Here is a 13,802-nt window from a genome sequence, read left to right as displayed (position 1 = left end):
TGAAGTCCGCCTCCGTGGTCTGGTGGTAGAGCGTCCGCCCTGAGAGAGGAAGGTCCGGGGTTCGATCCCCGACCGCGTCATACCAAAAGACGTTAAAAGGTGGTACTTGTTGTTACCCTGTCTGGCGCTCGGCATTAAGGGGCTAATACAAGGACTGGTCGGCTCGGAGTCAGTATACTGTGTCTGAGTGGGGTATTCATGTTAAACTGCGGCATGGTATCTCAGTGAGCTAGCACTATAAATCGTCATCAGTCCGGACTAGTACAAGCAGCCACACAAACACACACACGTACATGCACGTCGCTATATAGGTGCAATAATCTTGGACGCGACGTTAAACCCCATTGTTGCAATGTGTTTTTAAAAAGAACAAAAAACATATTTTGGCTCATACTTTAATTTTTTTTTAAATCTGGTTTTGCAGTTGTAGAGGAAAAATATCTGTCTCAGTACAAAACCCACAACACCCACACCCCAGAATATCATATGGTCGGTCCAACACTAAAATAGGAAACTGAACATCATACTTGTGTCCCATGTTCATTAAATGACAGTGACGTTCATTAACCAGGTCTTGTCAATTTACCTGGCGGGCAAAAAAAACCATACACTTGAAAACTGCAAAACGTTACTAGGGTGAGTGAGTGAGGTTTTACGCCGCTTTTAGCAATAATCCAGCAATATGACGACAGGGGACACCACAAATGGGCTTCACACATTGTACCCATGTCGGGATTCGAACCGGGGTTTGCGGCGTGACGAGCGAACGCTTTAACCACTAGGCGACCCGACCACCCCTACTAGGATGAAAACTGTCGTAAAAGTATTATCGATTCATGAAACTACAAGCATTATTGCACGATGAAGCTACAATAATTAATGTATAAATCGTAAATCGTAGGATCACAATCACTATCAAAGCACTAATTGTTTCATGAAAGATCAACTGATTTATAAGATAAATTAAAAATGCACCGATATGTGGCTTTCGATAATCTGGTTCAGTAATACACATCAAATATATATAATGCAAGTGAACAAACTTCTTGGTGGTAGAGGACATAGTGTCTGTGGTGTTAAGCTGATTCATCACTCGTGACGTCATAATATGTTAATCATAATCTACCGACTGCAAGCGTTTAGTAATACATACCACGAGAAACCAATTGTCTGCACAATGGACCCGCTTATGGCTGGACCTGAAAAGAGGACCAACACACTGAACAACTGATACATGTGCATTTATGAAAAACGTTGCCAACTGGAAAAGACCCCGCTTGTTTTACTACATGGAGCTAAAGATGCTACAGAAAAAGGAAAGAAGTCATGGCGTAAAACTCGCTCTTATGTAAGTGGGACCCTCTGAAGGGCTTGCTGTGGCAATTAAACGTGAGTGAAATTCGTGGAAGGGAATAGCGTTCGGAACTTCGGTGTATAAGGAGAAAAGACACACCTATTGCAAATCCGAGACAGAAGGCGACGTCAGCGATGGCGTAGACACTGCCGTAGACGGAGACGTGACGGAGGTCCACCAAGTAGGCCATGTGCGGCATCATCGACGAGTCCACCATACCTGCAATCAGTGGGATATCAGTGCACGGGCCAACGTAGCCGTGAGTGAGTGAGTGAGTTGGGTTTATCGCCGCTTTTAACAGTATTCCAGTTATATCGCGGCGTGTCAGCTTAATGTGGGAGGAAAGCCCGAAGTGATGCAGGTCTCAGACGTTTACCACTTCGGTGAAACCCACGAGCACGGGTATGGTGCTGACAAACCTAGAAACATAATCGGGGCGAACCGGGATTCGAACGAACGATCATAGGTTTCTGGCGTGCCCAAGGGACGCAACTCTGCACAGCGAATCGCGGCGCCTTAAACGACTGGGCCACCCGTGCCCCCCTCGTAGCCGTGACAAAATATATATATATATATATATATATATATATATATATATATATATATATATATATATATATATATTGAGTAAGAAACGAGGTAATGTGGTAGTCGGTCGTGTAGTAGTAGCAGTTGTAGTCGTAGTCCTATTTTTAGTAGACGTATAGTAGCAGCAGTAGGTAGTTCTCGTTGTAGAGTGGTAGTAGTAGTAGTAGTAGTAGTAGTACTAGTAGCAGTAGTAGTAGTAGTAGTAGTAGTAGTAGTAGTAGTAGTGGCAATAATGGTAGTAGTGGTGATGGTGAGGTGGATGTAGTAGTAGTAGTAGTAGTAGTAGTAGTAGTAGTAGTAGTAGTAGTAGCAGTAGATGGAACTTAGTTCTTGTTAAGGGAGAATTTCTTAAAGTAAAAGTTGCTGCAGGTGTTGTTAGTGCAATGGTCCTTGTGGGATGAAGAGACGTGGGCGCGGTGCAGATATGAACAGTACAGTTTAAACAATCAACAATCGTTGTCTGCATCCCACATCACCTCGCCCGGCTCCAGCTTCAATATTCCACCTTATAATAAGAGACTCAAGGTCACCCTTTACCCAACCCACATCCACCCTTGTGACAAGCGTGCAATAATTCATAGCTTAAAACATAATCCGACTCCTTAACGGAGGGCGTGTGTCTTGTTGAAGTAAAAGCCCCGATCTATCAATCTCAGACGCAGAAGAGTTCCTTTCCGGTTTGTTAACGATCCATTTCCGGCTACCAGGTAAAGCTCTTACGCAAGGAATTGATACTTACCAATTGCAAAACCTAGTCCAAAATTCGGCGCTATAAGGTGCCCGATGTTTTTGGAGAATGGGATCTGAAATAAATAGCATAAAATGACATGATAGATGTGGGTCTGTCAGTGTCTAAATTGAGACCAGGTGTACAGGGCTAAACAAGGATTTACATTCGGTTTAAGCTGAAAAGTACACGTCTCGTAAAACCCCGATCCTATGATGAATAACCCAACTGGAAGCAATTGATTAGCCAGAGCACTTCACATCACATGTCGTCGCAGTCGGTTTTAATGCCTGGCCAATTCTGCTCGGGGTTTTTTTCTACACTACTTTTGAAAAATTGTTAAACTTTCTTTACGGGATGGTATCCTCCCGAGGCAAGGGAGTCAACTGACTCTGAAAGTCCAGTTTCCACCCGTGGCTATACGAGTGATGTCCCTAATGTCCCTAATTCTATGCCTCTACTAATGACCAATCAGATACCTCTCGTATCACTTGCATTGCATCAAACAAAATGGCGGCCTCCAGTCAAAATGATCTGATCGATGATCAAGATCTATATTGTGATAAAACTGGTCTTATCTCGCGAAGTGAATCAAATCACGTGAGCTACTTGATTAAAAACATAACCAGATTTGGAAAATTTCTGTCGACGACCAGTTTACGGTACACACCCTTCGCAAATCCTGCAGTCGACAGAGATCTGCAGGTTGAAATCCATGTTGTTTATAAACCGGATGTCGATTTCGTTACGCGATTCTGATTGGATAATGCATAGACTCGTTAGTCCAGACAAAATATAACTCCATAATTCCAGCCTTGTTCGACAAGGGTGGAAACTAGACTTTTACAGTCAGTGAACTCCATTGCCCCGGGAAGTTAGGTGGTATACGTTACTTCCACTTAATATGTCATCAAACGTATTTGTTTTTTAATTTAAGCACGTCTGATGTGTTGCCTTGTTCTCAGTTAATGGCCTCCATTCATGTCCCTACCATTCGGTTGTTTCAGTAAAGGCTACAGTGATGTAAGTAGTGCAGTTATTGGAAGCTCGTTCTAGTGGGTCATAATTGTTGTGCTGACGTGTTCACTTGGCCGTGAATACTTACGAAGAAAAGACATACTCCAATAACGAACATGCCGATCATTGCGCTCAGCCACCTGAAACAAGAGTGAGTGAGTGAGTGACTCTTTAAAGGGGGCCTCCACTTGGATTAAAAGGCATTTCTACCACGTTTGGTTCACGCCATTCCTGATTAGTCCTACTATAAAGGCGGTATCATGATTAGTCCTACTAAATATAATATAAATATTAAACGTTAACGCTAGAGAATAATCAATGGGGCCTCCACTTGGATCAAAAGACATTCCTGCCACGTATGGTTCAAGTCATTCCTGATTAGTCCTACTGCAAGACGTCATCATGAATCGCCCTACTATAAAGACGGCTTCGTGATTAGTCGTACTAAATATAATATAAATATTAAACGTCAACACTAGAGAATAATCAGTCTTGATTTTCTGCCGAAACAGATTCCATGGGGCGTAAAAGCAAAACAGTGGTGACAAGAATATATATGTATATAAATGGATCACTGAAATCAGTGATGACACCAGGCGTTCGCGAAAAGGGTAAGCATGTCCTACTCTACCGATAGCACACGCCACTGACGCAGTTTGCGTAAAAAGGTAAGTGTTTGTTTACTGAACACAAATTGCATGGCGTGTCTGTATATGCTACTGAGCAAGGGAAATGAGCACTGACTGCTTCGTTAATTGCACTGAAAACGAAATACTCGCTGGTTATGAGAAACTTATTCTAAAGGAAAATAGCATCCATGGATAACCTTATAAAGCGATAAAGTCAAACAGACATTTTTACGATTAATTACTGCAAAACTGACAGTTCTTAGATAACAATTCACAATTTATATCAACCCACATTTTGCTACATATTCAAAGTGGATATTCAACTTGTGATGCTATAAATACACAATATTTAATGTTATAAAAATAATTTTAAATGTTCATATGTTTTGATACTTATTGCTTCTGACAGGTCAGTACTGGATAACTGAAAATCCACTTGAATATCTCATTCCAAACCTGTTATGCCATGTTGGTCTGCCCTCAACAAGCTTAATTCATTTATTTTTTGATTGTCAACACACACATCAATATTCCAGCCATACAACGACTGCCTGTGCATAATCGAGTCTGGACCAAACAATCCAGTGATTGATATCATAAGCACAAATGCATGCCGTCGGGGTACAGAAGCACGCGTTCAACCAAGTCACCGAGGCTGACCACTCGCTCCATTTAGTCGCCTCTTACGACCAGACGCAGGTCCAATTCTAATCCAAAAACCAAAGCACTCATATTGTACCCACCTCCCCATTTTGTGGGCCAGAGGACCAAATATATTGGTACCAATGAGATAGGACAAGCTTGCTGGTAAGAAGGCCACCCCTGTAACAGAAAAGTAGCTGAAAATCATTCTGAAAATCTGGAAAAATATTAATGTTTTGCACAGTTCCATTTTATTATCATAACATTTAATATGGTTGATAACGAAGGGTTGGTTTAAAACCTCTGAATTGTGATTGATTAAACTCGAGCTACAGTGATGCACCATTTGCAAGTTGTTTGCTTCTAATGCGTTTAAGTGAGTGAGTAAGTGAGTGAGTTGGGTTTAACACATCTTTTAACTGTATTCCAGTCATATCACGGCGTGTCAGATTAATTTGTGAGGAAAGCCCGAAGTGATGCACGTCTCAGACGTTTACCACTTCGGTGAAACCAACGAGCACGAGTATGGTGCTGAGAAACCTAGAAACATAATCGGGCCGAACCGGGATTCGAACCCACAATTATAGGTTTCTGGCGTGCCCAAGGGACGCAACTCTGCACAGCGAATCGCGGCGCCTTTGACGACTGGGCCACCCGTGCCCCCCGTAATGAGTTTAAGCCACAGTTAACCTACCCTGTTGCCATTCCTTGGCACCCATGGTTTCGTACATCCAGATTGGCAGGGATGGTTCCATCATGGCGATACCCATGTTGGCGAACGTGATGGATCCTGAAACACACCATAAAGCGATGACGTAACATATAATTGTTTGATTAGACTTTCTCATTCTTCGTGAAACATAAACAGCAATAAAGTCGTTGGTCATGTGTTGTTGTTTTTTTAATATTTATGCTTCCAATAATGGAAATAAACACCTTCTAGAATTTAAAAATATTTCAATTTCAATTCAGCTTCGCGACACGACACGACATGACAAGCACATATGCTATGCGTCAGTATTGAATACATTTCTTTTAGAGAACTTCGCTAAACATCCTATCGATTGAAGTCCTAGTGGATGTACTGATTCAATTTATATTCCCACATGACATCCATTGAACAATCCCGCCCACATTCAATTGCCATACTACCCATCCAATCCCCAAGACAGTGGAATCATAAACGCTAAGAACATCCCCCGAACCCAACCATACCGAGATTATTACCCAAGTGTGGGTATTATTCAGCGACAGTGTCACAATGGATGTGACGTCAGTACACAGTAACGTCACCAAATGTGTCTCTTTACGTCAACATTGTTGTAGGATGCGCGAAGCTTTATTAACTCTCTTCTCTTGTCCCATTCGGACTATCAGCATTAACTGTTCCTGCAGTTTGTTTGTTTGTTTGTTTTCAAAGCCGGACTCAGGAATATTCCAGCCACATGATCGCGGCCCGTACATAATCGAGTCTGGACCATACAATCCAATGATTGATGTTATAAGTAACGATCAACGTCGTCGAGGTACGATAACTTGACAATAAAGCAGTAAAATCCTTTGCATATCCAATAGAAATCTCTGCATAAAACAGAGTCGATTGTACGATTCCGACTATATCACGAGCATGTGTTTATGAATCACTGTCAAATAGTGATGATACCAGTTATTCGCGAAACCAGTCCTCGATCCCTTGATGTAGAATCGCATCCTACGACCAGCATAGATGCTAGGGACTAATTTAAACCCCAAATTCTCACCTGCAGCCAGAAGGATGTAGGGATCCTTGAGGAGGTTCTTCAGAGAGGATCCTTCCTGCGACTCTGGCTTGACGGATGGCTGAAGAACCAGAAGCTGCAGACCTACAATGAAACCAGCATTACACAACACTGAATGAAAACACAAGACTCAAGATATCCCTTAAACTGAATTTCGCACTGAAATAAGAATTTCCATCCTTCACAAGGGGCCCATTTATTCTTCCTGGTATCTTTTCCTGGTATTGTCAGGAAAGAATTATGTTTAAGCATAGCAAGTCCCAACAATTACACACAAGAATTATATAGTTATTATACACCCGGATCCATCAATTAAATAAGCTTTCTTAGCTTTGGATCAGGAACTGAAAAACTACACTGACATAGATATATCTTCAGAGTGGAACAGAATAGTGACATATCAATACATTCGTTTGACTGTGTCTACATAAAAAAAACTGCAATTTTTCTGTTGCTAGAGAAGATTTGCGGGTACTCTTACACGTTGTGACGGGTTCTAGAAGACGTCTTTCTCATCTTATTTTATGAGTGAGGACTAAAATTTAAATTCGAAAGATTCTTAGTGATTTTAACTATATTTCAACATTTGTCTTTCTGTTCATGATATATATATAACTTACTTGTCATAATTTTTTTGTTCGATCAATTGAATCAAGGTCCCTATCTACAACACTATTGTTTCAACAACTCCAATCACTTCTCCAAAGATAAGCTTAATGCTCCTGCTCTATTGTCGGTATACACGATGACATAGGGAAAGGAAGATGAAGGGTACGTACATCCGTCAAGGAGGGCTAGAGCAGCAAGGATGAGGAAGGGGACCGCCTTCCCCGTGAACTCGTACATCACTCCGCCAAAGGGCGGCCCGACTGTAAACATACAACACACTTGTATCTTTGTACAAGACACCTGGCATACAAGACAATAACCGGCGTCAGAACATATACCTGATAACGAAACAATATATTATATTTTACTGTTGAAGCATTTTTGAAATCGTTTAAAACAGAAGAACAGATACCTGAAACTGGAACAATTTTATTTTGCTGTTGTGGCATTTTGTAAATCTAAAGGTTTATTATTATTATTAGTATTAGTATTAGTAGTAGTAGTATTAATGATAATAATAATAATATACCATTTATATTGCGCATATCTCCACACCACTCAGGGTACGCTCAAACCGCTTTTTTTACCCCGGTCACTGAAGAATCATTCTCCGCTCCCTGGGGAGTATACAACCCAAGCTGCCTATTAGGCGCTAGAAGGTTAACAACCAGAGTCACCTTTCAAACAGTGTAACACACAAGATGCTCACCGAGAACCGTATTTTCATAAACTGATTCACAATTACGGGGAGTGAGCAAATGTTTGCCCCGAATGTCCGTCGGCAGATCGCCGTGAGTATGAACAACTCTGAAACCAGTACAGACAGCAACGGCGCTGTTCACTCTGTCCTGTGGAGCCGGATGACGTAGTCTGGTGACCATGGACACACAAACAGATGGCGATGTGACTTACCAAGAACCCCCATGGCCAACCCTCCAAGAGCTATGCCCATGGCGTTCCCCCTCTCCTTGTCATCCGGGTATCTGTCTGCCAGCATCCCCATGCCTGAAACAACATCAGCACCTTCGTCAAAGTGTTTACAACATCTCATACTCTATGAATGATATAACAGTTACAATAGCATATTACAAGCTTATGAGGGCATGGTTGGACACGTCGGCTAAGCCGCAGCTACTCGCTGTGTGCAGAGTTGCGCCCCTTACGTTTCACAGACACTGTGCTCGTGGTTCGAATCCCGGTTCGCCCTGATATGTTTCTAGACCTGTCAGCACCACACCTGCGCCCGTAGGTTTCCCCAAAGTTGTAAATGTCAAAGATTGGCATCACTTCGGGTTTTCCTCCCGAAACCGATCATTGACACAAGGGCCAAAGGCTGAGTTCTTGCACATGCTTCTCATACATGTAACTGTTCAACTAAATTTATGTGTGTCAGTGAGAGACGCGTGTATTTGTGACAAAAATACACTCGAGATCTTCGAGGCGTTCTTAGTTCCAAAACCCACCCGTACAAACCTCAGGGCCGGAATGTCCCTTCTACAAGATGCTTTTATTCCTCTCAACGTGTTTGTTCATTTACACAAACCAAGCATACACTCTGCACTTCACTCTCTATTTATCTCTATCGACGCCACCACGTGTTCTTCCTATATTTTTATCACTTATTTGCTCTCTCCCTCCCCACGCATTATTCAACCTTCTATCTTCCCACCTTTCCTTATTTCCTCTCTACTCGATATCAGTCCTCCATTCCTCTCTAGTTCCTCTCACTATCCCCCTCATCTCTCAGCTCTTCTCTCTATCCCCTCATCTCTCAGCTCTTCTCTCTATCCCTTCATCTCTCAGCTCTTCTCTTTAACCTCATCTCTCAGCTCTTCTCTCTATCCCTTCATCTCTCAGCTCTTCTCTCTATCCCTTCATCTCTCAGCTCTTCTCTTTAACCCTCATCTCTCAGCTCTTCTCTCTATCCCTTCATCTCTCAGCTCTTCTCTCTATCCCTTCATCTCTCAGCTCTTCTCTCTATCCCCTCATCTCTCAGCTCTTCTCTCTATCCCTTCATCTCTCAGCTCTTCTCTCTATCCTTCATCTCTCAGCTCTTCTCTCTATCCCCTCATCTCTCAGCTCTTCTCTCTATCCCCTCATCTCTCAGCTCTTCTCTTTATCCCCTCATCTCTCAGCTCTTCTCTCTATCCCCTCATCACTCAGCTCTTCTCTCTATCCCCTCATCTCTCAGCTCTTCTCTCTATCCCCTCATCACTCAGCTCTTCTCTCTATCCCTCATGTCTCAGCTCCTTTCATTATCCCCGTCACCCATCAACTCTTGTCACAATCTCCCAGCAACAGCTCAGATTTTCTCACTATCCCCAACAGTTTTTCTTACTACCCCCACAGATCCTGGCCTCTTCTTGCTATACTCCCCTACCCACTTCTCTCCCTATCACCCTCACGTCCTGAGCTCTTCTCACTGCCCCCCCCCCCCCCCCCCCCCCCCACACACACACATCACATCCCCAGCTCTTCCTGCTATTTTCCCCAACCCCCATATCTCCTTACTCCATCCCCATCATCCGAAATCCCCCCTCTATCTTACCCTCACCCCCTTCACCCCTTCTCCTTGCTCCCCTCTCATGTTAAACGGAGACCCTGATGCCGTGATCTGATCGTAACACGCCGTATGGCTGGCTCACAGCCCATCGATTCTTTGCCCTTTTCTGAATAGCAAGCGGCATTTCTTGATTGAATCTGATGCGCATGACTACACAGAATAATTGTGAAGTAATCAAAAATCAGAATTGCATATGCCTGTCTGTGAAGGGTTTGTGTTTGGTGACACCGGCCCTCAGAAATAATGGAATATATTCAAAGGATGTATTGATAACGCCAAATCACTGTAAACCCTGCTCGGTAGACGTGAAACTGCGAGAACGGAGAATAATGGCCTGAATTGCCCCTGCAATTGGCCTGCGCCATAACAACTACTCGGCAGGGCCCCTGTGGAAGTCCAAGTGGTCTTCAGAACAAACAGCCGTTGGACGCCAGCGTCAACGTTATTTCTAGACGATCTACATTCAATGTTAATTCATTTGCTAATTTCTTCTCAACCTTCCCACATTTCCTTGCTTTGAGATATTGCATCGTGACCTCTTAACAAGTTTTATACTCACCTGGGTACATATGAACATTTCTAAAATTCACCTTAACATGATGCCCAGAAAATTACATCGAGTTATAATACATCAAGATTCTGAGATTTCCGAGAACAAAATTAAAAACATACAGAGCTACGTTGGACCCCCGTTTTCCCTTTAATTCCATATATTAGGTATGTTATGAAAACGACAAATGGTAACGGTTCTTGTCTTCGGCGAAATCAGAATCACCCTATCATTCTCATTCAATGATTAGTATCTGTTACAGCATCTTCGCCCTGATCAATACTAAAGCCATCCCGTGATCAGTATCTGCCATTTACGTCATCATGATCCATATGCTCGTAATGACTGTCATCGTGATTAATATTTCGATCGCCGTGGTCAATGTCCGTGTCGCCACTGCCTCTATTATCACTTTTGCTATCTATATCATTGTGATCAGAATTTTTAATTCAACGCTTCACTTTCATCACGACCAGCACCTTTGTCGTCACTGTCGCATCGGCAATAGCTTTGGTATTGATATTGTGATTAATACATTTGTCAACTTTATCGATAACTTTACACATGTCATCGTCGTCATCGAGATCATTACATACATCATCGTCGTCATCGAGAACATTACATTTGTCTTTGTCGTCATCGAGATCATCACATTTTTCATCGTCTTCATCGAGAACATTACATTCGTCATGATCGTCATCGAGAACATAACATATGTCATCGTCATCATCGAGAACATTTCATATGGCACATCATCGAATCCATTACATTTGTCGTTGATACCGTGAACACTACATTTGTCATTGTCGTCATCGAGAACATTTCATGCCATCATCATCGAATCCATTACATTTGTCGTTGTTACCGTGAACCCTACATTTGTCATTGTTGTCATAGAGAACATTAGATATATCATCACCATAATCGTAGAGAACATTTCATTTTCATCATCGTCATTAGAATATTACATATGTTATAATCGACATAGAAACAATTTCATATGTCATCATCGTCATCGGGAACATTACATATGTCATCGTCATCATCGTCATCATCGACAATATTACATATGTCATCATCGTTACCGTGAACATTACATATGTCATTATCGTAAGAATCATCCTCGAGAACATCACTTTCATCCCCGTCATCATGAATATTACATGTTATCATCGTCATCGAAACCATTTCATATGTCATTTTCATGATTGAGAACATTTCATATGTCATCATCGTCATCGAGAACATTACATTTGTCATCATCGTCATTGAGGACATTACACTTGTCGTCGTCGTCATGGAGAAAATTACATTTGTCATTTTCATGATTGAGAACATTTCATATGTCATCGTCGTCATTGAGAACATTACATTTGTCATCATCGTAATGGAGAAAATTATTTTGTCATCGTCGTCAATGAGAACGTTACATTTGTCATCGTTATCATCGAGAACATTACATTTGTCATCGTCGTCTTCGTGCTCAATTATGTCATTGATGTCTTTGATGTATGTAACACCATTGTCATTATCGGAGCCTGTCGTTGGTTCTGAACAACATATCTTCTACGTGACCACCATTATGCAAAATAATGAGGAATGATTACACAGTAAGTTTCAGTTTCATTTTAAAGTGAGTGAGTGAGTGAGTATGGTTTTACGCCGCTTTTAGCAATATTCCAGCAATATCACAGCGGGGGACACCAGAAATGGGCTTCATACATTGTACCCATGTCGGGAATCGAACCCGGTTCTCTGCGTGACGAGCGAACGCTTTAACCACTAGGCTACCCGACCGCCCCTTTTCATTTTAAAGAAATGATTCATGTGAAGTAACGATTCATATAAAAGTAATGATTCATAGTCAAGAAGTGATTCTTACTAAAGTAGTGATTCATTTTAAAGTAATCATTCACATTAAAGTTACCATTCATAAAAAAATACAGATTCATATGAAAGTACTGATTCATATGAAAATAGTGATGCATATTAATATAAGGATTCACATTAACGTAATGCTTCATATTAGAATAATGCTGTAATCATGACTGTTATTTCATATTGCTACCCAATATTGTTTAGGGAAGCAAATCAATGAGACTTCTACGTAAGCAAATAGTAATTAATTTTGGTTTCGCGGTAGATTCGAAATATTGTTTGACGTAATATTAGCAAATGTCACGAAATAGACGCATGATATTTAATTAAGACATTTCTGTCGTTGTGTTTGTCATATAGCTAGGCCATTCTGCGCACTTGTTCCATCTGCAAATGTCAATGCTGTTTTAAGATACTGTTTGTTCAAGACATCGTCATAAACTATTTCCGGTCACATACGTCCCGCACCAACAGACAACGGGATCCATTTATTGGTCAATAAAGTATTCGGTGGTTACTCCTGAATAATTCACGTCTAGAAAGTCTAACCAAAAAAGACGCCAACAGTTCCTACCAAAGGGAGATAAATACCGATATTGATTTATCCATGTTCTATGCGACTACTCAAGAACCCCGCTTCGGTCTCACACTACTTCCGGTTACTTCTTTGACGAAAGGTCAGAGTGACAGATCTGGATTAAAAGGATTTATTTACGCTGGGATTAAAATCTTCCCGTCGACTATGTACGAATCGAGTGTATGGAGTAGGCTTGCGTTAAAAGCCATCTTGTAAGGAGGCCCCGGTAGGCTTCGTGAAAAGACAAATTAACAGCTTTAGTCGTCTGTGTATGACCAGGAATGGACGATAGAAATGACATGACGAAGGTCACCTCTAGAGACATTCAATTATGGCGTCTATTACTCTCATTCCTTTTCATCGTCCCCAAAAATAAAGATGGACTCTTTTTTATCGTGATTGAGCCATCTATTTGTATCGTGAGCTTCACCACCCCTTGGCCTAAAGTTTAACTATTGAGCCCCGGGCTTGACTCCAGTGCTTGGTAAGATGGCGCATTCTGTCTTTGATAATGATGACGCTACCTTGTCAAACTTGTAACAACTTCTAATATCGTTCTGATGGGGTGTTGTGTTTTATGAAAGATGGTCGTTCTCAGACAGTAGATATTTAGATGTTACACTTGTGCATGTGTATAGATCTATGTAAATATAAAACGTCACTACCAGAGAATAATCAGTCTCGGAGTCCTATATGAATGGATCACTGTAAATCAGTGATAGCACCAGATGATCTTGCTTAGGTCATACATAGGAAAGGATGCAGATTATACACCAAAGGGGGTCACGATGTTGTACATCGTACGGAAGTAAAACAAATCCGAGTTTATTTATCTTATAAATCATTATCAGGTAGTTTCAAAATATAATGAGTGAGTGAATGAGCTATGT

At 41.6% G+C, this 13,802-nt stretch overlaps 1 protein-coding gene across 2 annotated transcripts in view; it reads right to left on the bottom strand.

Annotated features, from left to right (window-relative positions):
• The window catches only part of LOC139452832 (synaptic vesicular amine transporter-like), a 78,027-nt gene that overhangs the window by 3,825 nt on the left and 60,400 nt on the right, over window positions 1-13,802 (bottom strand). For both annotated transcript variants that reach the window (XM_071234457.1, XM_071234459.1), the window contains exons 6-14: window positions 8,257-8,349; window positions 7,515-7,604; window positions 6,718-6,819; window positions 5,652-5,747; window positions 5,059-5,137; window positions 3,775-3,826; window positions 2,682-2,745; window positions 1,454-1,573; window positions 1,154-1,199 (exon numbers count right to left, since the gene is read on the bottom strand). In XM_071234457.1, coding sequence (XP_071090558.1) covers window positions 1,154-1,199; window positions 1,454-1,573; window positions 2,682-2,745; window positions 3,775-3,826; window positions 5,059-5,137; window positions 5,652-5,747; window positions 6,718-6,819; window positions 7,515-7,604; window positions 8,257-8,349 — 742 coding nt within the window. The remainder of the gene's footprint in view (window positions 1-1,153; window positions 1,200-1,453; window positions 1,574-2,681; window positions 2,746-3,774; window positions 3,827-5,058; window positions 5,138-5,651; window positions 5,748-6,717; window positions 6,820-7,514; window positions 7,605-8,256; window positions 8,350-13,802) is intronic.

The sequence above is a fragment of the Haliotis cracherodii genome, unplaced genomic scaffold (assembly GCF_022045235.1).
Source record: "Haliotis cracherodii isolate W230 unplaced genomic scaffold, xgHalCrac1.p SCAF_9, whole genome shotgun sequence".
Taxonomy (NCBI): domain Eukaryota; kingdom Metazoa; phylum Mollusca; class Gastropoda; order Lepetellida; family Haliotidae; genus Haliotis; species Haliotis cracherodii.
Note: the sequence above shows the minus strand (reverse complement) of the source record. Positions and strands in the feature narration are given on the sequence as shown.